The 12471-nt window shown below is 40.6% G+C and overlaps 2 protein-coding genes across 2 annotated transcripts; both read right to left on the minus strand.

The window, feature by feature from the left end:
- Positions 1–9603, minus strand: dus3l (dihydrouridine synthase 3-like (S. cerevisiae)). Its single transcript, XM_062529104.1, has 15 exons — positions 9478–9603; positions 8964–9054; positions 8261–8546; positions 7647–8087; positions 7467–7556; positions 7314–7355; positions 6044–6196; positions 5370–5486; positions 3150–3215; positions 2956–3066; positions 1677–1773; positions 1454–1529; positions 1141–1329; positions 828–956; positions 1–692 (listed from the first exon to the last, which is right to left on the minus strand). The coding sequence occupies exons 2-15, from the start codon at positions 9047–9049 to the stop codon at positions 620–622; spliced, it is 1956 nt and encodes a 651-aa protein (XP_062385088.1). The 5' UTR covers positions 9050–9054; positions 9478–9603; the 3' UTR covers positions 1–619.
- Positions 9604–10002: 399 nt separating this feature from the next.
- Positions 10003–12471, minus strand: LOC134072422 (transcription termination factor 1, mitochondrial). Its single transcript, XM_062529114.1, has 2 exons — positions 12386–12471; positions 10003–11780 (listed from the first exon to the last, which is right to left on the minus strand). Exon 2 carries the CDS (start codon positions 11762–11764, stop codon positions 10622–10624), a length of 1143 nt encoding a protein of 380 aa, XP_062385098.1. The 5' UTR covers positions 11765–11780; positions 12386–12471; the 3' UTR covers positions 10003–10621.

Genomic DNA, 12471 nt, shown 5'->3' on the forward strand with positions numbered 1-12471 from the left:
GTTCTAAAGCATTATTTATTCAAAGTATTGTCAACTGCTGCACAGAAAAGAAACAGAAACATATGTAGCATTTGCATAATGGAAATATTATACAACCTTTCTCTGAGATTTGATCTTAACTGGTAGAGGTGAGTGAGTGACTTCTTTATAATATAAAAAGGAGAAAGGTCATCTTTATTATCTAGTCTCTCACCAAAGGCTTTCATTCATATACACACTAATGAAAGGAAGGTTGCAGAATGAGAATATGGCCAGACTTCTTGTCAAACAAATAAAGCCATATCAACATCAATTAACAAGAAGTCCTGAAGTAAGTCATATCACCTGAGCGAAATAAACAGTAAATAAACAAGAAAAGAAACAGCCTTTAGGGAAATCAAACAAAAAATATATACCGGTATTAAGACTCCAATATTGCCATTGTTGTTGTTGTTGTTGAGCAGCTGTACAATCTCCACATCCACTTGCAAACCTTTACAATTATAATAAGACACTCTCTGATAGGAAACATCAACTGTAATGAAATTCTATGTCAATTTAATCAACAGCCACACAAATCATAGTCAGAATACCTGTTTAAAACCAACTACCTGAACCACTGTAGAAGTTCAGCAGTCATTTACTTATAAGCATTGGCTTTGTGTTTGGGAAGGAAACTGAAGTTCTTCGGCACAGGTCCCAGCAACATCTCACTAAAAAACAGAACACAGTAAGAAAAATCAAGATTGTTTTTTATTCGTATGGTTAAATAAAATTGGTACCCCAACAATATATATATTTCATATAAATGGTAACACATATGTTTAAGTACTGATCTCTTCACCCACCTGATTTTTACCCAGTCATCCACATATTGACTGGCCATGAGACACTCCAGGTAGTCTCTGCCCATATAGAAAGGTGGTCGCTCATTAATCTTTTGAGGCACTCTCTCCAACAATCCCACAGGAATGTACCTAATAAAATGTTGGAAATAAAACGGTGGTGTCTAGAGACATTTTACATCACCTTCTCAACAGACTTTTAATTAAGATGCAAATGTGCTCGCGCCTAGCAACACAATGCAAAAACAAACAAATGTGTCTATTGATTAATGCAGTCTCTCAATCTCACTCACACACCCTCTCACACACCCACTACCTGCACATGAAGGAGAGCCATTCCAGCAGGAACGTTCTGGTCTTTTCCACACCCTGGGTGTCACTTCCCCAGTGCTCCATGCCAAAGTTTGTGAAATCCCGCAGGACGTCCAGGCGTTCGCTGGAGGAGATGTCCCAGTGCCTCTTCTCTTTGATCTCAGTGAAGAGCCAGGGCTTTATCAGAGCACCCCTACATGATAAGACAGAGGTTTATGAAAGGCGCTTTAAATAAAATGTATCATTATTATTATTATTATTAGATTCACATCAGACACCTTTCCAATATCTAATTTGCGCTCAGTGAAATACGGTACCTTGCCAGCATTATCCCTGACACTCCAGTTTCTCTGGCTTTCATTGCATCCTCCCAGGACAGAATGTCTCCATTACCTATGAACGAAGAACGACAGCCAAACAGTGTCTAATGGAACTTCTTAGAAACACAACAACAGATGATTCTGTCTGACGACAGCAGGCATTGATGATGTGGTATAAAAATTATAAAAGGAAATGACATTAGAAATCATCTTTGTTTACCAAAGAGTGGAATGGGACTAGCCAGCTTCGAGCAAGTGTCAATGTAATCCCAGTCTGCTAGCTTAGTGTAGCGCTGTTCACGGGACCTACCATGTAACTGAGAGAGAGAAAAATACATTTTTAAAGATCTCACCAAAAGAATTTCACATGGTAGTAGTCAATGTCTTTATTTTACTGAAGATAAGAGTGTGTTCACACTAGTGTTATTTTCACATCACAGTAGAACTTCCATGACCTGCCTCTTTATAATGCATAGCCATGAGGTACCTGGGATTAGCTGTAAAGCATTAAAAATATCAGGAATAAACATACTGTACTGTAAAATCAATTAGAGGGGGGATGTTTAAAAAGAATGTCTACAGCGAGAATAATTTTGGATTTAGCAAACAACATTACCCGTGGCTAAAACTTGATTTCTCCCCTTTCCTGGCCACTTTTAACATTCCAGGTATATGTGTGTATGTGTGTGTGTGTGTGTGTGTGTGTGTATCTGTGTTGGTGAGATTACCTAAGGGTGATACAGATAAGATTCAGACTCAGAATATGCTTTCTACGGGTCTTATTCTAAATTAAGAGATAGAGGGTTGTTTCATGAAATGTGATTTTTTACTTTCACTTTCAACATGAATTGTGATGTGATCTATCAATAAGGTGATCTCTGTTAGTCATGTGAGCTACTTGATTGACCGGCTTTAAAAGAGTGGCAAACACACAGCCATTTTTGAACTGCTCCGATGAATTGTGTTTTTTAATATATATGCATCTTTCTTTAGTGCCTCGGATTGGTCTTCATTTTTTACAAAATAAATTTTTAGTAAAGTACATTTAGTAAAGTACATTTTTAAAGTTTAGAAAAGTTCAACTTTTCAGAAAAAAAGATGCCCTACTGTCCTACGCCACTTTTTTTTCTTTGACAGCTGACCAATTACAAGCATACAAGAGTAATGCGACGTTTATAACCGGCAGAACTGGAGACGGTAGCAGTGAAAAAGCTTTATAACGATCGACTTTGGGCACAATGAGCTATATGACGTGAGAGTTGAACTGTATCACCATGGAACTACACTGGAAGTGGCCCGAATGTTCTGGTCTGCATGCGTCTTTATTGCAGTCACTTGAAAAACATGTTAGCCTTCATTAACTTGTGATTAGCACACGTTGTTATACTGTAGCAGTAAAAACTCCCATAACTGCTTTTTGCAGTGGGTGTTTTTTTTTTAATCAAACAAGAATCTACAAAAAACAAAACAAAAAAAAAACAGGCTGCAGCTTTCTTTACCGTTATTAGTGATACACCCCACTTTTTGAGCTCTGGGATGAGTTTGTGTGCTGTGTTGGTCTTTTCTTGAACGCCTGTGCGAATCTTGACCGTAAGTGGGACATCCAGAACCTGTGAAGGCATCAGCAACCTAAAGTTAGGTGCGTAGTCTCAACACTGCATCTTCTTCATAGCTGTCATTTTGGAGAACTCACTGAATTCATTCCCCTAATAATCTGCTCAAATTTGTTGGTCCTCATCATCAGACCACAGCCACCACCCTGTGGAGGGAAAAACAACAGAATTACAAACTATTCCACTAATCAAGAGGCAAGCCTTAGAATCCCACTGACGATCCTGAATGAGTGTGAAAACTATATGTACAGTACCCTCCAGAATTATTGGCACCCTTGGTAAAAGTTGACTAAAAATAGGTCTAAAAAATAATCTTTAGGTGATTTATTGTACTCCCACAATGAAAACAAAGAGGAAAAATACACCCTGCAAGGGAAGCAAATTTATTCTGAGAAAAAGGAAAATCTCATAAAGAAATAAATGTTTTTAATAAAAACACGTCACTCACAATTATTGGCACCCCTACTTGTAATACCTTCTTAAACCTCCCTTTGTCAATAAAACAGCATATAATATTCTTCTCTGACACCCCATTAAGATTGAGAATACAAAGTAGGGGATTTAAGACCATTCATCTTTACAAAACCTCCCCAGATCGTCCAGATTGCTAGGTCCACACTTGTGCATTCTTCTCGTTGACTCATCCCACTGTTTTTCTATGGAGTTTAGATCAGGGGACTGCTATGGCAATGTCTGGAGCTTGATTTTGTGTTCAGTAAACCATATTTGTTTTGATCTGTGCATTTGTTTTGGTTCATTGACCTGATGAATGATCCAATCATGACCAACTTTTAGGGCCTTGGCAGAGATTGTTTGATTTCCTTTGAAAATGTTCAGGTTTTTCTTGGTGTTCATGATGCCATGCACCTTAATTAGGTTCCCAAGGCCTTTGGGAATTAAAACAGCCCCACAATAGCACAGCCCCTCCACCATAATTCTGATTAGGCATGGGGTTCTTTTTAGTATAGTCATTCTTCTATGTACGCCAAAGACACCTCAAGTGTTTTTAGCAAAAGAGCATAATTTTATTTTCATCTGACAATAGACCACACTCCCAGACATGTCATGGTACCATTCAGTAACTCCTGCCATTTACATTGTTCATTAACCTGACATGCTGTCTAAATAATCTATTAGCAGTGAGGTCACTTTTGAAGATTTTTGGGGGGGACTTGGTGACCCCAAGATGATAGCTTTGTCTGTAACTCTCAACAGTGGTTCTTATGGATTTTTTTGCCTATCATACCATCCTCTATACTGTGCGTGGGAGCAAAATAGCCATGGGTCTTTGTCCAAGCATGTTTGCCACATTTCCAGATGATTAGAACCTTTTAGTCATCATTTTAACTGAAAATATACACTAATCCAGCGCGAACTTTATGGGCGCTGCCATCTTGAATATCGCCATTACTGCGTGCCTGCGAGTGTGACGAGTGACACTTGCCTGTGCTTTTCAATGAAAGCATCCTGTCAGAGAATGTCTAACAAGAGATCTCGCTCATGAAAGAAAATGTCAGGTGAAAGGGAACATTGGATCAATGATGTCAGACTGTGCCAAAACTTACCAATGAAGGTAATTTATTAACAACATAAGGTATTAAGACGTGTATTAATGACAGCTAACCTCTGCAACAGCCGCCTATGGAACCAAGGGGCTAATTTCTTAGCAGCCAGTCACGCAGTAATGGCGGTTTTGTGTTACTTCCGTGTTTCGCTGGATTAGTGTATAGGCATTTTCAACAAAATACCTAGTTTCCATAGACATTCTCTTACTTACAAATGTCAACATAATTTCTTTTTATTTCAATTTAGTGTATTCTCTTGTCTCTCCAATGTTGAAAAATGACTAGAGGATTTAGCCTCTGAGTGACTTCATTTTCATACCATAGTGAAAAAGAACGTTATGAACTACTTCTGAAAGTTCACAGACACTCTGATTTACTTTAAAATGTTGCATTTACATAGGAAAATGCTCCTGTTAAATGTTGTACATAATATGTTTCAGGGGTGCCAATAATTGTGAGCAAGCTGTTTTTGTTAAAAATATTTATTTCTTTATGAGATTTTCCTTTTTCTCAGAATAAATTTGCTTGCCTTGCAGGGTATATTTTTCCTCATTGTTTTCATTGTGAGAGTACAATAAATCACCTAAAGATTATTTTTTATACCTATTTTTAGTCAACTTTTACCAAGGGTGCCAATAATTCTGGAGGGTACTGTATGTATGTGTGTGTGTGTGTGTGTGTGTGTGTGTGTGTGTGTATATATGTACAGTATATACTAACAGAACGGCACATTACCTTTTTGAATACAAGATCAATGGGACAACCAGAGTTGATGTCCACAAAGTCCACGTCGATGTTGTTATTGAGCAGCTCAGCACACCTGGTCATGGTGTCTGGGAAGCAGCCCTCCAGCTGAAAGAACAAGACCCTGTGAATGCGTTGTTCATCTTGTATGTTTGTGTGCAAGTGTAGTGGGACTCATGTATTATCGTTTTACAGGTTATTAGATGCCATGTGCTGATACTAATAATATAGATGTTACTGTGGTATTGATGCAGAGCATTATTGTATCTTCAAAAGCGCCACATATGTGAATGTGTAGCCTGTAAACTACATGTAAGAAATTCACAGATCTCATTGTCAGCTCAACTCCATTCAGTAAGCAAATTATACATTTGAATGAAGCAAAGCTGAAAAGTTAACACAAGTAAAGTGTGTAAAGTATGAGTGGCGTGAGCCTGTGTGAGATCCGTCAATAGTTTGCGTCTTGACCCTCATGATCAATGCGTTAGACTTCAGAGACCTGGGCCGGGTTTTCCAGATTCGTTAAGAATCTCTTAAGTGCTAAGAATTTCTTAAGAGCGTTCTAAGAGCGTTCTTAGAGCGCTCCTGAGAAGTTCTTAGCACTTAAGAGCTTCTTAACAAATCTGGGAAACCCGGCCCTGATCCAGCCGTATGTGAATACGGACCTGCACTCCAAAGAGGTCCTCACTCTCGTGCCTTTTCAGGAGGGCCCACTCGGAGGACTGGCCCTGGAGCAGATTAGTGCACATGGCCATCTCCCCACACGTGATGTCAGCACCGAACCGCTTGCAGACACGCCGGAAAGGGAGATTGCCACACTGCAAGGGAACAAAAATACATCATTTGAAAATGATGAGAATGAGGTGCTGTATTGAGCCAACATGCTGATACCAGCAATGGCTGAACAGCTATATAATAATTAATATATAATGATATCAGATACAGAATCCCTTATTATTTTTGTCCCTACTGAAACTTTGAAACTAAAACATCTAAAACATCAAGCCCATTTTGAAAGATGCTGGAGTTTCTCTTGAAGTGTGCTATCCTGCAACCTCAAAATATTACATGTGTCCCATGCCCAAGTCCAAGTTAAGGAACATAGTGTTTCCCAGATCCGGATCATACTTGTGGTGGTAGCTGTCCAAGCTAAGGGACCAAGAAAAGATTTTTTTTTTAATATCCCCTTACAATTCCTTTCAGTGACAAAACCCCAATACATTGGTAATGAAATGATCTCATGATCACTGTTCCCATTGACATGGCTTATTGTTAACATGTCTGTCTCGTGAATGAGATGCCTGGACATACTGATCAGTCATTAGCCTCACAGCCTTAATCGAAATTCAGTGATGGCGAAAGCTTCGCTTTACAGAATAAACCACACTCAAGTCTATAGCCTATAATTGAGGGGATGAGCTTGGCGCTGGTCAGAGTCTAATGGTGTTTTCTATGGTGTTTTCTATCACATTCATTAACCCAGCATTCTTTGAACTCTTTAACAAGATCAGGATGTCTGTCTATGAGATGCCAAGTTCTACAGTGCATGTTACCTCCCTTTGAATGGTTTTGGAATATTTTATACAGACGGGTCTCTGTGTAGGCTACCTGTTGGCTTGCTTTCACTATTTCACCGCGGTGTAGGCTATCCAAAATAGTTTCATACTTCACTTCAACCTTTTTTTTTTATTATCCATAAGCCGAGCACTGTCTGCAAGAATTGAACTTGTGTTGACATCTCTCCCTCGCTCACTCAGGGCGGCCTGCTTGACACACCCATATGCGTGCAAGGAGCACTGAGAGTGGAAGCAGAAACCAATTGCACGTGCAATTTTGGCCTGCCCAGGTTAAGTGCAAGTGTGGGAAACCCTGTGAACAATAATGCCAATATCTATGTGCCATGACATGACCTTCAGGAAATGCAAACAAACTTACTGTTGTTAAGGGAGCTAGATACAACTTATCTCTGAAATCCACCTGTCGGACAAAGAAAAATGAGATGTTACTGATAATCCTAATCTCACGCCTGAAGCAAATGAGTACACAAAATAACGGATACGGGCAGAAACACACCATCCAGCAACTCACCTGCTTCTTCTCACAAGGACGCAGCTTTACAAGGTCGACATCAGTCAACGCTCCAACACTTTTGACAGCAACCTCCTGATCCTGACCATCCTGTTATTAAAATAAACACATTAGGCAGGTTAGTTTCCCAACTAGTCCTATTTGTTGTTGATGGCCCTGGTCACAGCGCTTGTAGCTCACCTCTGTGTCTTTCACATTTGCAGCACTGTCTGCTTCTGTGAGCTGATTCTGGGCATCGTCCGAGCAGCAGCTGTCCTTCTCCACAGTGTCGGCACTCTTGTTATTGCCCTGGGGTTTGCCTTTGATGATGGTCTTCAGGTAGGCCTCAGTCGCATCGAAAGGCACCTGCCTCTTACGTAGACGCCACTGCAGGTCTTTGTCCAAACTGTTCTTGACTGTCTTTTCTTTGCACGTCCTGAACACTTCCTCGTTCACAAGGTTCTTGAAGTCAGGTCCGGTGTGGGCTTTGGCAAACCGACAGGTCACACCATAATGACATTTGCCAAAGGTGTCATAGAGGTAGCATTTCTCTCCCAGGTCAGCTGGCTTGGAGGCCATATAATCAGCAATGTTATGGAAGAACTTGCATTTGTCACCATAGAAACATTTTGCTTCTCGTTCCTGTGTAGATAAGTTAAGAGTGAGAGTTAAGTTGGTCACTATCAATTAATTAACAACTCAACATGACATTACCTACTCCAAATTAATAACTCAACATGACATTACCTATTGCACGCCTTTCCTATTCAAGACACTAAAACCCACTGGGTTATCTTCTTTTTCTGAAGTTCTACCTGTATGATGGAGGGGCAGAGTCTTCGGTCATCATAACTTTGAGGTTTTTTGTGAGGCCTGGACTTATTTTGACCCCGGAACCTCTTTTTGTTGTGTTTATCTTCCTCTTGTTGCGCACCATTATCCAGCTTTATCTTCTTCTCCTCTGGCTCTCCTGTCTTCTTCTCCTCTGGCTCTCCTGTCTTCTCCTCCACTTGGCCTGTGGCTCCATTGTCCTCTTTGCCTTTGACACCTTTCCACCCTGAATCCACACGCTCATGAAACTTCTCTTTGGTTGTGAGGTATCTGCAGAAGTAAGGTACAGAGATCAATGAGTCCAAACAGTAAAGCTGAATATAGTTATGACAAAGAACTATAGGGCATCTACCATACAAATAATGATTGATTTAAGTTTTTGCCCATGACGAAAGGCCTACACCTATATTAGGGTTTTTATTATTTTTTAGAAATATATGTTATTGTCATTTTTGAAAGCCAAGTTACAGTTCAATGTTCTGAAATTTCACTTCAAGACACGAAAACAAAAAGATGAAATGACTGTATAGATCGTATGTGACAAGATTAACCACTACTGCGATTACCTACTGCTTTTGCAATAAGCTAATTATAATAGTTTGATTGTGATTTCGATTTTTTTTAAAAATAGATTAATTGTGCAGCCTTGACCTACAGTACAGATTCAAAAAGAACGGGTCAACTCACTGGATTTTTATCGCGGCACAGCCTTTTTCAATCCCATTAGCAGCAGTGGTTTCTGGAGTTCGTGCGGTTTCTGCGGTCGTGTCCATGGCCCCTGTCAAATCAGCCATGCATCAGTCGATTTCAAATAAATATCACGATTAACAACGAAGGGTTAATGCAAATGCGACAGTGTTCCATGAGGATTCAACAGCCCACGGGCAGTAACGTACACCTGAAGTGAAATCTGCTATCTGTGCTTCGAAGTGTTAGTTGAAATAGGTTGGAGGTTAAGCGCACAAAACAAGAAAACATGTTTTTTTACACATCTCATGCATACGAATAATAAACAGATTTGTTTTAATTTTTCAGCGGAACATATTCTGACGCTGTATTTGAGTTTATATTTTGCGGCTAACTAACAACCTAGCGTGTCAAGTGTTGGCCAAGCAGCTGTGTGTAAGAAATGCAGATCAACGTTCATTACACGTTGGGCACAACATAATCGAATTGCTCAGTAATCAGATCATGTAATTACCACGACTGAAATCACAGAACAGTTTGTGACAATCTTCCGATCCTGTGAAAAGTCCCAATTTTAGCAAGTCAAACACGAAAGCATGACACTTCGCTGGTGCAACATATTTAGCAGTCCGTCTGACAATTGCAGTAATGGAACTTTGGTTCCTAGTTCAGGTCACGTCCCGATTTGTTGACTACTAGTCTTTAACAAAGTAGGCCTATTTAACAGCGCTTCTATTTATTTGTTAAGATGGAAATATCAGAATGGACACAACAGCTAAAATGTGTACCTGCTACAGACAAAAAGGCTTTCCAAACCTCAAAATGACATCAATCATGTTATCTATGGTTCTTCTTATTCTATCATGTCACAAGCTCAAAAGGGATTAGCACGACTGTCAATTACATCCTGTCAATTACATCCTGTTCCAGAAAAAATAAATAGGCTACCCAAAGTATATGGGTATTTATACAGTAGCTACCAATGTGACAGACAAATAATGATTCAACAGATTTAATAAAACTGTAGGCCTAGGTTAAGTAAATGATAATAAGAAACATCAAGTTTTCAAAGGGTTATACCGTTTTGGTATTCTTTATTTGTGGTTTATGACAGAGTTTTGAATAAATCTGACCAAACATGACCGGTGAGTGACCCATGTTACACAGTTCAGTCTTTCCCATCACCATCCAATTTTTAATTTGGATAGCAAGCATAACTACCGGTATGTATGTCTATCATTATTAAAATGTATTCATGGGTTTCATCAGGTCACTTTCCCCAGGTGTATAAAATCAAGCACCTACTGTAGATTCTGAATGCAGACTGCATGGTCCTTGATTAATACACCTGTGTGAAGGGACCTGATGAAACCCATGATGAATAGTCAAGTTTTTATTTCTTTATATTCAATACAATTACATATATATTACATATACATCTGTACAATGCAATATGAATAAATTACAATACCAACAATTCATCAACAACAAAAGACAAAACCAACAATTTATCAAATATTTTTAAAAGACCACAGTAATAACTGTATGGCATTAATCATTCCACATGTTCATGTTACCATGAATAGTCAAGTTAAACTGCATGGAAAGAGAAGGTGCACTTGGACTGCATTAAGGCAATCAACAAAACTGTAAGAAATTCACTCCTCAACAGAATACATCTTCTGCAACCTGGCCTCAAAACGCTTGCGACTACTGTCCAAAACAGCAACGCCACTCCGGTCAAAGTCATACCCAACCTTTCTCAGTTCATCTACACGCCACCTCAAGTTCTCAAGGCTAAAGTCTAGGATTCTTGGCTTTTCCCTGATCTGTTTCACTGTAATTCCTGCCTGTAGCAAGCGGTCCAGTTTGTCGCTTATCCGCTCATGAGAAATAAAGAGGACAGAGGCATGGTTCACAATAAGCGTAATAGCATCCTTCTTGGTTCCACCCACTGCGACCAGCTTCTCCTGAAGCATCATGAAGTTCCTCTTGAGGATTTCATGAGAGAGGTCCAGGATGCCTGCCCCATGTCCCTGCAGCACACCCAGCAACTCTGAGTTCGTTAGCCCCAGTGAGGACTGGAGGAACTCCACGTTGGCCCTGACCCGCTTCGTGCTGCGGATCAGGATGAAAGGATTCTTTGAGATGACATCCTTGGTGAACCGACTAGGCTCCATCCCACCAAGGCTTGAACACACATCCTTGAGCAGATCCACCATCTGACGGTTGAGCTCCACGCTATTGGAGAAGGTACGCGGTGCGGTGGTGAGGAGCCGATGTAAGTCCTTGGAGGTCAGTCCCAGTGAGGTGAGGAAGACGATGTTCTTCTTCAAGTTGTCGTTGTCACTGGAGCGGAAGAAAGACTCGGGCGATCGGTCCAGAATACTTACAATCTCACTGTCACTCTTGAACACGGTCCGCCACAGCTGCCAGCGCTCCTCCAGGTGCTGCTCAGAACGACTGATGGAGCGAGGGAAGCGCGAAATGATGCTGGCCATCACCTCACGGCTGGCCCCTTTAAATTGCAAGAAGTCCGCAAGTCCTCGCTCATTGGTGATGGTCTTCCTCAGTACACCTGGTTGCCGTTTCTGGGCCATTTCCACATCCACTCCCATAATCTTCAGGTTGTCAAGCAGTAGATTGTTCTCTTCCTCTTTGTCACTTGCATCATTTGAAGGCTGGGTTGAAGGCTGGGTTGGAGTCACCAAGGTACGGACCCATTGGAGGGAAGTCAGTAAGGATGGTTGAATAAAAGTTCTCTGAAGATTCAGGGAAGTCCATAACTGGGGTAGTGCCATATTATTAGCCGTGTGTCTGGGATGAGAAGAAACCAATCAATTATTTTACCTGACGTGGACACAGGCTTCTAACAGGCTATCAGCGTCAGATAGTAAAAGCCTGAGAACTTATTATAGACAATACAGTGTAAGTATAGTATAGTATATATTTTGATCCCGTGAGGGCAATTCGGTCTCTGCATTTATCCCAATCCGTGAATTAGTGAACACACAGACAACACACAGTGAACATACAGTGAGGTTAAGCACACACTAACCCGGAGCAGTGAGCTGCCAGCTCAACAGCGGCGCTCAGTGTCCAACCCAAAGCGCTGTATGCTACATAGGCTAGAGATGACACGTAGCATACCTAGCGCTTTCAATATCAATGTCGCAACATATTTTTTTTAACAGAATGTCATGGATGTATTGTCTATTTATTGGTGATAGACAAAATGCCTATGTGAGTGGAACTATGGTAGCTGCTAGCCTAGTAGCAGCATGAGTGAACGCTTCGACACTTTGACAGCTCTGAGTGATTCTCAAGAAATGCAGTCCCCTAATCACCAGAAGCGACAGAAAGTCACAGCTTTTAAACGAAGAGAAAACACACATTTCTAAGATATTCCACGTTTCACTTACCATTGAGTGTGTTGTTGGGAGACAGAAACGTTTCATTGACATGTGTGAGGAACTGTCATTCTTTCGCGTGCTGCTGGAGGTCAGAC

This window comes from Sardina pilchardus, chromosome 24 (genome assembly GCF_963854185.1).
Source record: "Sardina pilchardus chromosome 24, fSarPil1.1, whole genome shotgun sequence".
Classification (NCBI taxonomy): Eukaryota; Metazoa; Chordata; class Actinopteri; order Clupeiformes; family Clupeidae; genus Sardina; species Sardina pilchardus.

Bases quoted from the DNA above. Each gene is read 5' to 3' on its own strand.
- dus3l (XM_062529104.1), bottom strand. From the start codon at position 9,049: ATGGACACGACCGCAGAAACCGCACGAACTCCAGAAACCACTGCTGCT. The intron at 8,547-8,963 runs GTGAGTTGACCC...TTACTTCTGCAG, and splicing joins TGTGCCGCGATAAAAATCCA to ATACCTCACAACCAAAGAGA. The intron at 5,487-6,043 runs GTCCGTATTCAC...TTGTTCTTTCAG, and splicing joins AGGACCTCTTTGGAGTGCAG to CTGGAGGGCTGCTTCCCAGA.
- LOC134072422 (XM_062529114.1), bottom strand. From the start codon at position 11,764: ATGGCACTACCCCAGTTATGGACTTCCCTGAATCTTCAGAGAACTTTT.